General features: G+C 40.2%; 1 protein-coding gene across 1 annotated transcript in view; it reads right to left on the bottom strand.

Moving 5' to 3' along the window:
• Positions 1 to 19,139, bottom strand: part of SMTNL2 (smoothelin like 2) — a 130,940-nt gene that overhangs the window by 43,701 nt on the left and 68,100 nt on the right. The window contains exons 4-6 of the mRNA XM_077294505.1: positions 16,058 to 16,117; positions 14,027 to 14,096; positions 5,291 to 5,458 (exon numbers count right to left, since the gene is read on the bottom strand). Coding sequence (XP_077150620.1) covers positions 5,291 to 5,458; positions 14,027 to 14,096; positions 16,058 to 16,117 — 298 coding nt within the window. The remainder of the gene's footprint in view (positions 1 to 5,290; positions 5,459 to 14,026; positions 14,097 to 16,057; positions 16,118 to 19,139) is intronic.

The raw sequence follows: 19,139 nt of genomic DNA, 5'->3' as shown, positions 1-19,139 counted from the left end.
CACTGTCGAAGTGTCCCTATCCGACAGCCCCTCCAGCACTATCTCCACCCCGACTTATTCCAATCTGTAGTTTGTTTTGTATGCTGCAAAATTTATTTATTTTTTTTTTTTTTGTTTCCAAATAAAAGTTGGGTTTGGATATTGTAAAAAAAATTTTTTAATAAAAACTTTGTTGTTTACAGCTATCTTGTATTTATTCTTTATAAGGTATAGATTAACACACTTTGGTTAAAAAAGGTTTATTGGTCAGAGGTAAAATACTTTGGGTACAAACCCAAACAGATGCACATCTTGGGTAAAAGATAAAACCAAACAGGTACACATCTTGGGTAGGTAAAACCAAACAGGTACACATCTTGGGTAAAGGGTAAAACCAAACAGGTACGCATCTTGGGTAAAAGGTGAAAAGTTACTAGGTTCAAGACAAATTGTTTAAAATCTCTCATCCTGCCAGTGTATTCTTCCTTCGGGTGAAATAAAATATTCTGCAAAGTGATCCCGTATTCTGGAAACAGTGGCAGAACTGCTATACGTTTGGTTGCTATAATCAGCCAAGGTGGTTTCTGCAGAGTGGTCCTCAATGGAAAGCTGTTCCTTGGATATAACATAATTGTGTAGGACAACACACGCTTTCACTACCTGATCCACAGTGTCTGTCTTCAAGTTAATGGATGTCAGGAGAACTCTCCATTTGGCGGTTAAGATATCAAACGCACACTCCACCATTCTCCGTGCACGTGTGAGTTGGTAGTTGAAAATTCCTTTAGTATTGTTTAAACCACGGCTGGAGTAGGGTTTCAAAAGATGTTCTGAAAGCTGAAAAGCTTCATCTCCAACACAAACAAAAGGCATTGGTGGCTCAGAGGTTTGAGGCAGTGGTCTGGGGGGGGGAATTGAAAGGTTTGTCCATACAAATGCCGTCCCATAGAAGACAGTTTGAAAACTTGAGAATCATTAGAGCGGCCATTCGCCCCAATATCCACCGCAACAAGTTTGTAATCCGCATTGGCGCTGGCCATCAGCACGATGGAAAAGTACTTTTTATAGTTGAAATACTGAGATCCAGAACCAGCCGGTTTCACGATACGGATGTGTTTCCCATCCACCGCGCCCAAGCAATTGGGAAACTGACACACTTCCTGGAATCTGTCAGCATTGTGGGATGTGGAATGAATTCGTCGTGCAGAGAGTCCCACACAGCACGGCAAGTGTGCCTCACTATTCCAGATATGGTTGAAATGCCCAGTCTGAACTGAAAATGTAGTGAAGACAGGGATTCACCAGTTGCTAGGAATCTGTGAACAAAAGCAAGGCAGAAATTACTGCAAATTCAAAATATCAATCAATGAAAGTGCGCTACAAGAGTAGATCCAAAAAGAATGCTTACCGAAGAGTGACCATCAGACGCTCAGCCGGTATAATGGAGAATCTGCAATAGGTATCACTCCTCCTTATTAGATGTTCAACCCGCTCCACCAATACATCAAAGTTCTCAGCTTTCATCCACACATAGCTGAAAAACTTGTCAGGGTCCCCTCGTAGCTCCATGTATAAAGTAGAAAATACTCCCCGCATCATTCTCTGTGCCGTGATGGGGTGGATCCACAAACGGCGTCGGCGCAGACGCATGACACGCTGTCTCTCTCGCTCCATCTCAATAACAATTGTTTTCAATCGATTCGCCTCCACGATGAAATCCACGTTGTTCTGCAGAATCTTCGCAATAATGCCGTCCATCTTGCTCTGTATCTTGCTCCTCTCAAACCTGTCACAGATGGGCTGTAGGAACACTGTATATATAGTTTTCAGCGGGCCAATCACCTTTTTAGCCTTTCAGGGGGCGTTTCTAGAAACCGGATCCGTCAAAAACCGGATGTAAAACTGGACGAAACGGATGACAACTGGATGAGACGGATCCGGTTTCTCGCCGGATCTGGACACCTGATCCGGCTGAAAAACGGATCCGTCTCATCCGGTTTTTACAAAATAAGCCGGATCCGGCGCTGCGGCGCGACACCGAAACCGGCATGCGGCGAAAAACCTGATGTGTTAAAGAAGCCTTACTAATAAAAGGATGTAGAAAAAATTCTGAAGTAGTATCAATCCAAAATGCCAGAGGAAAAAAAAACAAAAAGATATCAAAGCTCTTTAAGAAATAACCACCAAAAGTTAAAAAACGCTCAGGTTTAAAAGATACTAAGGAAATGTCATTAAACAGGTACGATTCCTAAAGCAACTTCCACTTGAAAAGATGGATGTTTTTGACACCTAGAAAAAAGGAGCAATGTGAACATACCCTTAAAGAGGATAATGATAATGCTGAAAGGACTTTCCTTCCAGAGGAAACAGAGTATCCCATATCCAGATAGTGCTTAAAGAAAGTAGAAGGTTTAGACCAGACTTCCTCCCTACATACTGTATATGATCTATTGACACATTGGCCTCTTTTGTTCAGGTAGTGACCAGGGCTCTTGTAAAGCTAGCCTTAAAATTCAGAGGGGGATTCTGACCATATGACGACTAGGCCAGAGAGATGGTAATTCTAACCCATAAAGCTATAAAGGCTTTTGTAGCAGTCTCATCCTTATTGGGGGTCCTGAAACAATATAAACGTGTATGAAGACTGGATGAAACAAGGTATCCATAAAGACAAATCCTAATGTCTAAGTAATAAAGAGTCACCTCACCCTGAGATTTTGATTCTCACAGAGAGAAGCGAGAAACATCTCTTGGAGTCTATGAAACCTAGTAGCCACGTTAGGAAGAAAAGCTGGGTCAGGTTTTACAACAACCCTATCCTGAAGGAAAGGTGTTAAAAAAACCAGTCATGTGAGAAACGCTATTAACCTGCAGATATGGGGATAATCTGCAGGTTAATAGAGCTTTGAAGCTATGCCACCACCGCCGCACTGAAAGCACAGCTACCAGAAGGTAATGAGCTTTATTCATTTATTTATCCTGGCAGCCTAGGACTTTCAGTCTTAGAGGTGCGGCCAGCATAGCTTCAGTCACTGCTCAGTATACAGTAAGCGATGGCTGTAACGATGACCCGGCACTGACTGACAGTCAGCTCTACAGTGCACCAGTGCCAAGCCGGCTGTCAGTCAATGCTGGAGAGTGGTTAAAGCAGCAGCTTACTATGTACTGAGCGATGACTAAAGTTGCGCCTCTATGACTGAAAGCCCGAGGCTGCTGGGAAGAATAAAGTTAATTTCCTCCCGGTAGCCGGAATGTCAGTGCGGTGGCCGCATGATGTAAGAAGGCTATTAACCTGATTAAATTTATTACATTAGATTAAATCTGATATGACACATTCTCTTTAAGTTTCTTTTCTACATTTCAATTCCTAAAGCATTTTTTTCCTGAAAAAAAAAAAAAAAAAGCCTTCAAATTTGGTCACTAGATTTATTAAAAGTATATATAAAAAAAAAAATCTGCAAAACCCACTAAAACTTCTTCACTGTATCAGTAAGTCCCTTAAAAGATGGCTTGGTAGATATTTTGGGCTTAAGTTCTGAACATTAAAGTAAGGTATATAGTAGTCCAACTATGCCTTATTAATATTACTGACCTAAAAATATGATCATTTCAATCATGTAAATCATTTTGCCCCTATTATGTAACTATGCACACAAAAAAACCTGGGTAATACTGCTATCAATGGAACACTGCATAAAAGGGATAAAAACGTGAGCACTGCCATCCTGGCAAAACATCTTTATTCAATTCCATTCCTCTTTACATGGTTCGTCAATGAAGCTTGCTGCAATGTGCCCACTAGTTATATTTCCCTCTCTGTGCTGACTGATGTATGGCCGTTGCCTATATTTAGGTTTGACAGAATAATCGTCAACTAAGTTTCCAATTTTGCATCAGTCACAAACATTTTTAAAGAACATAAAAACCACTTGTCTATAAAATGCTAAATAAAATGTTGTCTGCCGAAATATTCTAAGCATGTAGTCACAAGATTAATAACCAGTGCATATTTACCCAAGAGATAATCATCCTTGACTACTCCTGTACCTGTCTCTGAAAAATGTAGTCATCACAAACCATACAGAGCATGAATTCCATTGCCAAGAGGTACGCTTTCTGACATACAGTGCACTTTCTTACATGCAAGATGAACGGATCAATGAGAACATTAGAATTTAAAGCAAACCACCACTCGGAGTGGTTGAATGTGCTACTTCTATACGTAGAAAAATTGTTAAAAACTATGGATGATAGCAGTCCAATATAATTATGTATATTTTCAGTGTTCTCTAAGCATACATACAGTGGCATGTAAAAGTTTGGGCACCCCCCTGATCAAAATGAATGTTATTGTGAACAGTTAAGCAATCTGAAGATTAAATGATCTCTAAAATGCCTAAAGTTAAAGACGACATTTCCTTTTTTTGCCTAAAACACAGGTTTGCTGCAATACAAAACCCCCGCTGGAGTGAGGGCTTTAAATTTCACCCCACAAACTTTAGTTCTGCTCAACGACCACCTTCAGTTCATTCTCAAAACACGCAGAGTGTAGGGAACTTGAGCGGACTACAAGCTGCCGTTTACTGCAACCTATTGCTTGTGAATGGTCACAACAGTCAGCAGTTTAGGAGAAGAAGCATACTGGCATTTCAATTTATTTTACCTGCCCTTCTGCATCAGTGAAATGCTGCCTCTGATAAACAGTGATTTACACTAGATACATTTTTATATGAAACAGTTAAAGCACCACTCCAGCAGTTTTTATTTACTGCTGCACTGGAGTGGTGCTTCTAGACTAAGGTGACCGCAGTTAGTCTTAAGGTGCTTTCACATTGCGCTGTGTTCCCCCGTTCGGGCATAAGTCCGAAATCACCCTCAAAAAGGAGTCCGGATGTATGCACCGACTGGGCCACACAGAGTGTACGCCTACAGGAGGCGGACACTCAGGCGTAGTAGACTGCGTCTAACGACACTTTGGCTAACTTGCCTAAATAGGTTTGAACATAAATTAAAGAAACTTAAAAAAAAGGGATAGGTGACAAATGTTAGATAGATGGATATCCCACTGATTGCTAGGTTGTATGCTTGATTGGCAAACTATTAAAACTCTCCTAAGCCGCAGTCTTGGAGATAGAGGGGTATTCGAGTCAACAGTTATTGAAAATGGTGCGGTGAAACTCCCTGTAATCTAGTCACATTTAGGTGATAAAAGATTCTGGCTGGAAAACATACTCCATAGGTCTATGAACTTATGCAATGTAGTATAGTGCTACTATATAAAGGTGTTGCATGTAAGGAACATTTCTCTTACTTGCTACTATCTTGTTCAAACTTCTCAAAGAAGGCTTTACGAACTTGAGTTCCAGAGGATCTTGGCAAGGTTTGTGATCTCATTAACTCGCGCTTCTTCTCAGGTTGACGACTCACTGCTGGAGGTGGAGAGTGAGATTTCGGAGTAACATCAAAATATCTGTCTGTGCTGCAAAGCAAACAAAGACAACATTGACTACTGAGCTACGTGAACATCACGCTACAATTATTGGATTGCAGTCGGAACAATAAATCCTACATGATCATTGAAAGCACATGTACCACCTACTGTTACAACAGAGCTTTCCATTCTATGTCAGAAATGAATAATGCACACACCAGTGACTAAGCACACTGTATTTCCAGAACATTAAAATTCATAAGAATACATTTTCCAATGAATGTAACCACACTATCGTGTGAACTGATCAAAATAAAATCTATGCATGTATATGGGAATTAAACGTAAAAACATAAAACAAATATGGTTGCCTTACTACAGCTAGAAAAACTTACATCGAAAGTTAGTTTTTATGCCGAATGAAACACACAAAATGGCAAGGGCAATGCTTAAGCTCCCTAGCCGCAATAAACTAGTGTCTGAACCCGTCGACAGCGACACGTTTGGCCGACAGACCAATGCAGGGGTGGGAAACATTTTTTCTGGCTGGGGTTATTTGGATATTTATACCATACTACAGGGAAGCTGTACAAAATCATCAACTTGAAAATGACCCTGCTATATTTGGTCAAACATTTAATTAACTTGTCTCTATCGTGATGGCTGGAGCTGCATCTCTTCGGTGTGACGTGTGATGTTTGGGGCTATGGATGATGTAAGACTGGGAAAGCAGTTACAAGTAGAAACATCAGCCTGGAGCGCAGACAACTATTTGCGATGATGAGTTAAGAATTCGCAGCAGTTTGTCGATAATTTCACTATTACTCCACAGAGTGCGTATAATGACTTAGATCAACTTGATGTCTCGGTGAGACTGGTTATCATACACATTTTCTTAGTGGCTAAGAATGCAATAGCCTTTCACTGGAAAAAAACAACCCTCCCACGTTGAATGATATTATCGATCAGGTACACCTACATCGCATCCTAGAATGGAGATTTGCTCTGAATAATAACAATGTTTCCAAGTACTTCAAAAAAAATGGAGAGTTTGGAGTGACAGGTTCTGCATTACTTGATTTACTGGGTGTCTTAGCTGGTTCTACGATTCAGCAGTGCCGTATTTATCTCCTTCCGCAAAATTATTGTTTTCTTCTTTGTGTTTTTTTCGTATTTCAGGGTTCAAAATACTTAATATTACATTAACACTGTTACAGACAATGTTTGATATGTGAATTGTGCATTGTGAGTTCTCTAAATTGTAATTATTTTTCCATGCTTCATACCCCACTCTTTCCTTCCCTCCCTTCCCTTATCCTTCCTTCCCCTTATCACAAAAATTTTCAATAAAAACTCTGAGCTCTGCAGAATACATCACACAGGAGACATGGAGGCTGCTGTATATACATCACACAGGAGACAACGAGGCTAGGGCATACACATCACTGGAGACACTGGGCTGTGACATACACTTCACTGGTGACACTGGGCTGGGCATATACATCACTGGTGACACTGAGCTGGGGCATATACATCACTGGTGACACTGGGATATACATCACTGGAGACACTGAGCTGGAGCATATACATCACTGGAGACACTGGGCTGGGCATATACATCACTGGAGACACTGGGATATACATCACTGGAGACACTGAGCTGGAGCATATACATCACTGGAGACACTGGGCTGGGCATATATATCACTGGTGACACTGGGCTGGGCATAAACATCACTAGAAACAAGTGAAAACAAGTTATGTAATTACTCTGATTTCTCCTGATATAACTGATGCCCTAGGAAACCTGGAGTATGAAAAGAGGCCCATTCTAGCTAGTCAAACCCTTTAAGCCCATACAACAATTTTAATTAATTAAAGTAGGTTTCTTCTTTGGTTAACATAGAATCTGCAGAGTTTATTTTAGTGTTTAGCAATGTTTTACCCTCCTTGACAGTGTGTTTAGCTTAGGAAATAGCAGTGTGATAATTACAATTGTGCGCAGGTAAAAGTGACAGGCTGACAGTTTCTCTTTCCTTCTTTCAAAAGGCCTCAGAGGAAAATTAAACACAGTGTAAACTATCCTATGGAAAAAAGGCATGATGCCTTAGAAGCAGAGGCCTGACTCTAGGGTCCTGTAACAATGTCATTCAATATTTTCCATATGATTACATGCAAGCATTCCAGCAGAGAAGGAAATGCTGCAGCACGTAGCACAAACCTCACTATAATTTAGCAGGGAATTTTAACTGCGTTTTTAACAGGCAGCCCAGGACTGTATGTATGTATGAACATAATTCAGAAATCTTTCGACCCTGTAACAGATGATTTTCAAAGCCAGTGTTTTAGAGCGGTTTAAACTTTGTTACACTGATGGCAACACTGAATGATCAGCTAATTAAATGGTCAATGTGGTTTCAAAAACATCCATAGTACAAAAAATATATTAAAAAAATTTGAAATATATCTCAGAGAAATATGATTTTTTCCCCCATTTATATGCCACATCTTCCCACTCCCGACTGAACTCCTTATCAGTTACTTTGAAAAAAAAAAAAATTCTGAAATTCATCTTGTTCACGGCAGACTGCCAACTGTGGGAAGAGATTACAGCTGCCTATTGAAGTCAAAAGAGATTGGAGAGGCACAGCAAAGTAGAAAAGCAGAGCGCAGAAGCAGCTTTCTAGTAAATATTGATCTCACCCCAGAGATGGATTCGCAGCTACACTGCCCAGTACTGCAGCATGATGTTCTCCATGCTGCTGTTGCTTCTGAGCATGTGCTACATGGGATCAAGAGAGCAGGAATCCCTTATGTTTCTGTACAGTATGTATGGGAGACATGACAGAAGCTAGTCTATACCCAAGAGCTCAGGGACAATAATAATCAGGAATGCAGCCTGCAATTAAAACTGGTAAAAATTCCAGATACAAGTCATATAATGGCCAAAAATATCATTATTTAAGTCTGAGTAGAATTAAAATGACAAATCGACTTTAAAGTTCAATAACAATTTCTTAATTGCACTGAGCTCTGGGTCTGCATATGGAAACCACAGGACCCCAAAAAATAATGTTGTTTTTTTTCTAACATACTGTACATATATAGTTTACAAATCAATAAGTCATTTTTCAATCCTAATTAATTAGCAAAAATATTTACTGCAGCTAAGAAAAATACATACATTTACGTGTTTATACATCCAGATGATTTCCGAATGCATAAATATAATTTTATTATATATATATATATATATATATATATATATACACACATATACACATATACACACACACACACATACATATACATATACATACATCCGTGCATATACAGTTTATCAGGCAACATTATCTTACTAAAATTAATGGTTTCTCCATAACTTTTTTGCACTCCCATAGTGTTTGCAAAGTATAGGCATAGTTTTCATTTTTTTCTCTTAGCAGCAATGGCTGTCTTTTTGCCATGTTACTATAAAACTAACTGTTAAAGAACCAGGGAAGCAAATTTTGGACATTTATTTCTTCTAAGCAATTACAGCCCTTTTCAAGGGTTTCAACACAAGTGCCCACAGTACATAGTTCACCTTTTGGAGGAAACCTTGCGCTGTGTCATCTGCTTTATAAAAATTTTTTAATTTTTAAAGATTGGCAAAGTTTAGATTTGGGGTAGAAGTAGGTTTTAACTGTATTTCTATGGTTAGTGATTAGCAGTGCATTGTATCTATCCTTTGACTAACATGGTTTTTTTCAGTAAGTTATTCATTGTATTACTTTTGCCAGTAAACAACCTATAGCGAATCAGTAGTTGGGCTTTTAAAGAGCATCTGTTAGTAGGATCAGCCCTCCTAATCCGTCGATTTGAGCATGTAGATTATATAAATATGGTACCTTGATATCTGCCATTAATGTCTAATTCCAGAGAAATCCAGGTTTTTCTTATACGTAAATGAGCTGTTAAGATCTATGAACCGGACATAGATCTCCCTGAGAGTCTGTCTTCGAGCTCATTTAAAATAAAAAGGAGAGTTACCAGTGTGAGACATGTAATGACAGCCTGCTCTCCTGATCTTCATGTCTCACACTGGTAACGCCTCCTTTCATTTAAAATAAGCTTTTTTTTAGGCAGATTTTCAGGGAGATTTATGTATGTCCATAGATCTTAAAAAGGTTGTCCGGTCAAAAACAATGCAGTCACTCTGTGTGACTGCAGACTTACGATTCCCCCCTAGCGCATGCACTGTATGCTGCTTGTGTTTGCTTATTTCAGACCCAGGAACGGAAGGTATGTATGTCTTATACATACCTGCTGCCAGTGGGCTAGCCTTCGCTCCATACACTTGTATTGAGCCAAGGCCGCGCCCCGTCTAGTGATGCACCCGGCCAGTGGGCCTTGCTCCATACAAGGGTAAGTAGAGGCCGCTCCCTGGTCCCGGGTCTAAAATCGGTGAATCCCCACAGTGTACAGTGCAATCGGTGGGGAGATTCATCAATCTGCAGTTACACAGCCCCTTTAACAGCTCATTTACATATTAAGAAAAATGGGGATCTCTCTAGAGTCAGACATCGGATTGCAGATATTAAGATATCATTTTATTGAGCTTCCTATGACCTACATGGCCATATAGACGGCTAAGGAGGGGTTATTCTACTGACAGATTCCCTTTCAATGACATTGCCAATTCCCTGCTGCCACATGATTACAAATAGATCTTTTGGACCCTCCTATTTTGTCACTGAATATTACATCTCAGGTAGGACCTTCTTTAAAATCTTCAAAATGAATGGAAACCAAAAATATATCTTTTATGACAGGAAAGACCATGCCACCGGGTCTAAATGCATCTTATTTTTCGATTAAAAGACCCAATTTGGATTTTTTATCACCTGATCATTCCCCTGACTTCCCAGAATGCAATGGTAGGTCACCATCTTTCTATTTCCTGCTTGTGTCAGACGCAGCACAGGAAAACAGATAGTGTCTCTTACGGGTGTAGATTACAGAAAGAATATAACCGTGTTCAACATTATGGGGATTTGCAATGTAGAAAAAAATAAATAAATAAAAATTGACCTTTAAAAAAAAAAAAAAAAAAAAAAAAAAGTTTGTGATAAAAACAATCTAAAAATAAAGAATGTTCTGATTTTACATAGGCTTGATTAAATACATATATAATGAAATCTCTAAACAAGAATCCTGCGCAAGCATCTTGTTAATGCGCAGTTGTCATTTCAATAAACTTTTGACATAACTTTTGGTACGCTTCAAAAGTTTTGATTGATGGGGATCAGTGGGTCCAGATTACCGAGAAGACAAAGTAGCAGAAGCTCTCAGCCGATCGCCTCAATCACCAGATACAGTATTTCTATGGTGTCCGTCTTCAGTATGAAGAGTAGTGCTCGGCTCCGGGCTTCTTAGTGATCAGTCAGGATATCACCAGTAGACTACCTCGCTCAAAACATCTGACATGTCTCCATGACTTGTCAAAAATTTTTTTTTTTTTTAAAAGACAGTTAAAATTTAATGAATATACAAGGTATTTGGGGAACTTTTCTAAACACCTGTTTTGTTAGATCTGCACCAGCTCTTGGGATCAGATAGTGACAAGCCTTACCAGCTATTCACATTATGTACGCAGGGCATAGGTAATTTATGCACAGTGCCTCTCAAAATAAAGACATTACGGTATGAATGCTGCATATATTTCTACTCTTCCCTTTAATTACTGTCATCAACTGTGCAAAATATATTACATGTTCAAATAATTGCACAAAGCCCTTGTAAAAAGACCATTTCTCTTAAAAGAAGACATGTCCTTATCTTCAGGCCAAGCCATCAATCATTCCCTGTCACTTGCAGCATTACATATTGGCACAGGCGGAGAGTCATATTGAGGTCTTGAACGTCCAGAATAACCAGTCTTTTGGGTGGAAGTTCCTTTTTGTTTTCAATGTTTTCTAAAGGTTTGATGAAATTGTTGCTTTGTGATTTTTGTAACTACCATCTTCACAGATGAAAGGAGACGGAAGAATAATTTCCTTTGTGACAAGAATCCAGACTGACGGGGTGCAGAGACTTTGTCACCACTTGTGATAACAGGTCTGGGGATCAATGCTGTTATTTTTTCCTTTTCACGGGATTGACAGATTTTAGTCTATAGGATGGGATTAGGTACAAATCCGGAGCTCATTATACAGAAAATGGTCATAGAGGCTTCTTATAAACTATGATAACATATAGACAAAATGGAAACCATAGTGAACTTATGTCTTTCAAGTTCTACCAGGAAATGATCTGGTGGAAGGTCATTAATAAATTGAATAAATCATAAAGCAATATGATTTTGTACCTAATCCCAAAACAGTGAATATACTGGATAAATGTTTAACAATAAATTATATACCTTTACCAGTATCCATGCCGTGTACATTGAAGTGAAAAAGGCAACACCGAAATACCCGGCACCGCTGCAACCAACCAGATGGCATGCAGATAGAGGTATGATGTAGACATTGAAGTGGCTGCAGAAGGGACACAAGTGCCAAGGTTTCTTCAAACAGCTAATTGGTGTGAGTGCCAAAATCTGACCCCCCACTGATCTACTATATGGCTTATCTAACCATATGCCACTCTTTCAATGATGCAGATTGCCATCTTAATTGCCATCTGTCAGTAGAATCAACCCTCCAAAGCCGTACATATGGGCATGTAGGTTATAAAAGGATGAATTAAATGATAACCTAAGGGTACCGTCACACAGTGCCATTTTCATCGCTACGACGGCACGATTCGTGACGTTGCAGCGTCGTATGATTATCGCTCCAGCGTCGTAGACTGCGGTCACACGTTGCAATACACGGCGCTGGAGCGATAATTTCATGACGTATTTGCGATGTAGAAGCCGTTGGTTACTGTGCGCACATCGTATACAACCTGTGTCACACGATGCAATCATGCCGCCACAGCGGGACACTAGACGACGAAAGAAAGTTTCAAACGATCTGCTACGACGTACGATTCTCAGCGGGGATCCGGATCGCAGTAGCGTGTCAGACACTACGATATCGTAACGATATCGCTAGAACGTCACGAATCGTGCCGTCGTAGCGATGAAAATGGCACTGTGTGACGGTACCCTAAGGCATCACCAATATCAAGGTATGTGCACACGGTGCGGATTTGCCTGCGGATCCGCAGCGGATTGGCTGCTGCGGATTCGCAGCAGTTTTCCCATCAGGTTTACAGTACCTACGGATTTTTCAAAAACTGTGCGGAAAATTCCGCACACGAATGCGCAATGTGTGTCTGCACATAGCCTTAGTCTCAAGAAATTCACTTTTTTTAAAAAAATATGTAAATGAGCTGTTAAAATCTATGGGCTAGACATAGGTCTCCCTGAGAATTTGCCTCCATGGATTAGTCTGATTTAAAAAAAGGTGTTACCAGTGTGAGACATGTAATAATAATAATAATACTTATTTTTATATAGTGCTAACAAATTCAGCAGCACTTTACAGTTTTTGCACAGATCATCAATGTCCTCGATGGGGCTCACAATCTAAATTCCCTATCAGTATGTCATTGGAAAGTGGGAGGAAACTGGAGAACCCGGAGAAAACGCACGCAAACACGGGGAGAACATACAAACTCCTTGCAGATGTGGTCCTTGGTGGGATTTGAACCCAGGACTCGGTGCTAACCACTAAGCCACCGTGCTGCCCCATATAGGTCAGGAGAGCAGACTGTCAGTCATTACATGTCTCAAAATGGTAACGCTCCCTTTTTTTTTTTAAATAAACTTAGGATTTAGATGTCCGTCCCATAGATCTTAACAGCTCATCTACAAACTAAGAAAAATGTGGATTTATCTTGATTGCAGATATCAAGGTATCATTTTATTCAACTTTCTAGGACCTGAATATCCATATAGAAAGCTTAGGAGGGCTGATCTTACCAAAAGATTCCCTTTAATTGACTTTTCACAAAAACCAATACAAACTGTATGGGAAAAGAACGATCATTAATACAATCACTCAAAACAGAGCTGGCTGCTGTGTATTGTGACCAGGCAATTTTGAAGATCCAGTGGAGATGTATGGCCAGTAACAGAATCCCTTTACCAATAATAGATCATTGCTTTATGTTAAAGACATGACCAGCAGGAACTTGCCCGGTGAACTTCCATATCAAAAAAATAAAATAATCATCTAATGAATCCTTCAAAAAAGAATCTGTCACCACTTTTTCATGTGAAATAAGCTTAGGATAAAGGACAGTTCTTTATGAGCAGCTTGAGATTTACGTCCATTACTTTTCCAATCCCCAAGTACAAGTTTGAGGCGGAGAGGCCGTTTTATCGGCTTTTAGTCTTATTCCTTCAAGCCAAGGAGATGACAGCTGCAGTAGTTTCTGTTTAGAGAGAAAGTAATATTTCTCCAGCAATGGTGACCGGGCTTCTTCAAATTCATCCTTCAGACACTTTGCTCAAACATTGTTTTCCCAGGCTATGGATGAGTTATTCTCATTAATCCATTAAACCACATTGCCCCAGCGAGCACTAAATGCTGGACGGTCTATAACAAGAATAGACACAGACACACGAGCGATATTACATACCTTTCAGAGATTATTGAAGAGTTTGAAACACTGTAACTTTGTGTGGATTTTGTAGCAGATATGGTTCTTTCTATAAATAATGAAAAAAAAAATGTATTAAATCTTTGTGAAATTTAAAATAAATATAAAAATGTGCAGATTTATTTAATCAAACAGGAATTCAAATGTGTGATGCAGAAGTATAAATCCCTCACACAAAGGAAGTGACAACATAACTCGCCTGTTAGGCTGCGTTCACACTACAGAGGCACTGTACAGTGAACACCTTCACACAGAACCTATAGAGGATGGTCATGTAGCCATCGCCACCCATGCTAAAAAGGCTTTTGTTGCCCATACCAGTGTAAAATGTTCAAGACCTGTCACAATTCTCACGAATAGTAACATGCCATGCAATCTTTTTGAGTGAATGGTTTCTTCATTAGTATTCTGCCAGCACTATTGGTGCAGAAACGTCCTTCAATTCACTTCCCAGCATGCATTGTTCCTGCCATAATCCAATGGTGGCTTTGCCGGCCTTGAATTTAAAAGTCCACCTTTCTGGTATATCATGACTAAAGGTGCTTGATGCACCCGAAATGCATCAGTGGTTTTTTATTGTTCTAAGCCAATATGGATGTTATTTGGAATTTTAACATGTACCAATAAAGATGATTTTTACATCTGTGGAGCTGGATCTCTCTTCCTTGCTTCCACCTATCCATTATGCCCTTTAATAAGAGATAGGAGAGCTGGAGCAGTGGGACAAAGACCACCTTCCTGTAATCGGTCTCGGCGCCTTTGCTGCTATAAGCAGATTATACTTGACAACAGGCAGTGGACAGGGAGTTAGAAAGAAGGGAGACAATACGGTCTTGATTCATCAGTTTCTACTGGAATTCTTTTTGCGTTCTTTACACAAATCATGCCTGGCTCCGCCAACTTTATGGCTGATCAGAGTTTACCTAAGATGGGGCATTGTAGAGAGCGGCCAGCAAATTAATCATAATTTATGGAACAAAAGAGGTGTAAATTCTGAAAAAAAAATGTACTTCTAGCGATGGTGCCAGGCAGCTGAACAATGGACCAAATTGAGCTAAAGTTGCACACTTGTTAATTTGACACATCTTACTCCAATGTACCTTTTATTAAGACTGGTGAGTAAAACTTCATGGATCGTAGTGTTCGAGTATGGCACTTTGGAGTAATTGTGGGGGGATAGGACAGCATAAATTTTTGATGTGAAAACTCTGAAACAAAGCATGCGATGCATTTCTCCAAGTCAGCTTTTTTCTGCTGCTTTTATGTGGGGTAATAGAAGAGTTATTATAGAATTTATTAAACGCTCCAAATTAATTCTATTTTTAGATTCATCAGATTTTCTGATATTTCAACCTTCGCAAAATAATGGAACTATTGTACAGTGACTTTCCAGATCTTCCTTCTACATTGACAACTGGGTGTTAACAACTGGGGGAGTGTGGGGGTCCCTGCGCACTGACATTGTCCAATCATTGACAGTATCTGTATAGGTAGAGAATACACCTTTCACAGGGCAAACAACCACACCCAGTTGGAAATTATTCATAGATTTTTCTAGAAACAAAAAAGAGGAAGGTCACAACCCTGATAAAAGATGCTTTAGCGTTGGGGGGGGATCATTTACTAAAATAAACAGATCCTATATGAAGAGGTTAGAAAAAAAGAAAAATATACATAGTTATAAGTATATATATTTTTCCATGTGCTGTCCAAGCTTTTTTGTAAGCATGAATAACTACTGACACGAAACACACTATTACATCATAACTTATACCAGGTTTAGCTGAAAGAGGAGAAGGTTACTAAATGACAAGCACATGTAGACGCATTCCACCTTGCTGGGATTATGTGTTGGAACTCTGATGCCTGCAGCGCATTAAATTCAGGCATCAACTGCGATGCTAATAGTTTATACATAATGGCTATATTTCACATGTCATCATATAATCCTTCACCTTACGGCACTGAGGGAATTAAGAGTTTGAGAAGTAACACAAGTAAGAATCTCACCTGAGTTTGCCGTTACACCCATTGTCCTGACAACGCTGGCATTCCATGTCCTGACAGCACCTATCAGTTACACAAAGCAGAAAAAAAAAATAGATACAATGAGGTGTTTAGATACCAATACTTAATCTTCACATTAAAAGGGTCGTCTGTGACTATTCACAGTGATGTCATCCAAGCAATACCGGTTTCAATGGAAAATTTTTGCATAAAGAGAATCTGTCAGCAGGTTTTTGCTACCTCATCCGAGAGCAGCATGATTTAGGCAAAGACACCCTGAATCCAACAATGTATCACTTAGTTTACAGGGTGCAGCAGTTGTGACACAATTAGAGTTCTTAGATGTAGCATGAAGCAGAGCTCAGAGGGATAACCAAACCCACACCAGACTCTTTATGTATTGTCTATTGACCGTGAGCTGCTCATCACTGGACAATGATAACGTCCTAGTGATAAAACCTTCATTGTAAAGTAAAAAAAAAAACAGCACACAGCCTGATAAGTGACACATCAATAAATTCAGTGTTTTAACCCCTACCACATGCTGTCCCTAGATTACATGGCAAAAACCGTCTAAAAGATTCCCTTTAAATACAAGGCTATACCAGTGCAGCAGAGTAACCAAAACAAAAGGACGTATTGCAGCAGAGGATGGTACAGGTGCCGACGCAAACAATTATCATGCACATGTCCAATTAATGAAAATGAATCTATGAAACGGAATGGATGAAAAATGCTTGTTGATCACTGTACAGTTGCCTCAGATACGGTTGTCTCTCCATGCTCACTGTCATATCAGATGGGAGAAAATGGTTGTTGGACCTCTGCAATGTAAAATCTACCCATGCTAGTCATCATTAACAGTACTACTTTTTATGATTAACGGGGGAATAATGGCCCTTATTGAAGAGACCCACCCAGCAGTGTACGAAGTCTAAGGCTATGTGCACACGTTGTGGATTAGGCTTAGGAATTTCTTGTGCAGATTATGCATCTCTTGGCAGAAAACGCAGGTGCAGATTTGTTGCATTTTTTGTGCGTTTTTGGTGCAGATTTTTTGCGGATTTACTGCATTTTTTACCCCTGCGGATTTCTATAATGGAATGGGTACAAAAACGCTGCAGATCCGCAAAAAAGAAGGGACATTCTACTTTTAATCCGCAGAGTTTCCGCACGGAATTTTCCGCAACATTAGCACAGCGGTGTTTTTTTTTTCACATTGATTTACATTGTACTGTAAATCAGTTGCGGATCTGCAGCGTTTCTGCACTGCAAAAAATGCTGCGGATCCGCAGGAAATCCGCAACGTGTGCACATACCCTAAGGGTAGGTTTACATTACCCTATTTTGCAGCATTAAATGAACGCCCACCAGTCAGTATTTACCGACCAGCGGCCGTTTAATATCCTGTTTATTCAGGGCAGGCTGCAATTAGCTATGCACACTGAACGGATCTGTATTAGGGTACTGTCACACTCTGCAACTTTCCAACGATCACGATCAGCGATACGACCTGGCCGTGATCGTTGGAAGGTCGTTGTGTGGTCGCTGGGGAGCTGTCACACAGACCGCTCTCCAGCGACCAACGATGCCGAAGACCCCGGGTAACCAGGGTAAACATCGGGTTACTAAGTGCAGGGCCGCGCTTAGTAACCCAATGTTTACCCTGGTTACCATCGAAAAAGTAAAAAAAAAACAAAAAAAAACAGTACATACTCACATTCCGGTGTCCGTCAGGTCCCTTGCAGTCTGCTTTCCGCTCTGACTGAGTGCCGCCGTAAAGTGAAAGCAGATCACAGCGGTGACGTCACCGCTGTGCTCTGCTCTTACATTCCGGCCGGCAGTCAGTCGGGAAGCAGACTGCGAGGGACGTGACACCGGAATGTGAGTATGTACGTTTTTTTTTTTTTTACTTTTACGATGGTAACCAGGGTAAACATCGGGTTACTAAGCGCGGCCCTGCACTTAGTAACCCGATGTTTACCCTGGTTACAAGCTAACGCATCGCTGGATCGGTGTCACACACAACGATCCAACGATGACAGCGGGAGATCCAGCGACGAAATAACGTTTCAAACAATCTGCTACGACGTACGATTCTCAGCAGGGTCCCTGATCGCTGCTGCGTGTCAGACACAGCGATATCGTATGGATATCGCTAGAACGTCACGGATCGTACCGTCGTAGCGACAAAAGTGCCACTGTGTGACAGTACCCTTAGATTATTCAGGGCACATAGACCGACGTTCCCAGCAGAGCGAGTCCTGATCACAGAGGACGATGCGCTGCCAAGAACGATGATCTTGTATGAAAACGAGAAGAATATTTCACCAGTTGAAAGAGCGTTTTGCTCGTTCATCGGGTACTCGGCAGACTGTTCACACTGAAAAATAAGCGGTCCTAGGAACACTTGTTCATGATAATTTTATAGTGTAAATGCGCTTTTATATAAAGGCAATGCAAGAGAAAAAAAAAAGTATGCAAAGTAGAGGATAAGAGACGAGACACCCGTGTGTAGGCAGAGTTTTAGAGTTTCTGTCCCTTATTACAGAGCAGGGTACGGTTTAGCTGAAAAAAAATACCTTAGAAAAATCAAAGCTTGTTGACAGAAGTCAGCTGTAGATGAAGATATATTAAATGGTACTGCTCAATGCAAAAAAAAAAAAAAAAAAAATGAAATGCAAAAATACCTATTAAATGATAGGTCTTCGGGTGCAGTCGGTGTCTGTCCCCTTGAGCTGCATGTCCAGTGGCTCATTTATCCAATCAGTGCTTTGATCTGCACTGATAAGGGTAAGGCTGGTTTCACACTTGCGTTTTTGTCTGCAGCGTTTTTTGCACAAAAAACGCATGCGTTTTTTTCCCCTATACTTAACATTGAAAACGCATGTGTTTTTTTTGTACGCGTTTGGTCGCGTTTTCAAACGCATGCGTTTTTTTTCTGCATGCGTTCTTTTTCAAAAATGCAACCTGTAGTATTTTTTTGCGCGTTTTTTTTGCCGCGAAAAAACGCATGCGTTTTTTCGCGGCAAAAAAATGCATTGCTGTCTATGTAAACGCATGCGTTTTTAAGCACATGCGTTTG

This window comes from Ranitomeya variabilis, chromosome 3 (genome assembly GCF_051348905.1).
Source record: "Ranitomeya variabilis isolate aRanVar5 chromosome 3, aRanVar5.hap1, whole genome shotgun sequence".
Taxonomy (NCBI): domain Eukaryota; kingdom Metazoa; phylum Chordata; class Amphibia; order Anura; family Dendrobatidae; genus Ranitomeya; species Ranitomeya variabilis.
This window is presented reverse-complemented; position numbering and strand designations above follow the sequence as displayed.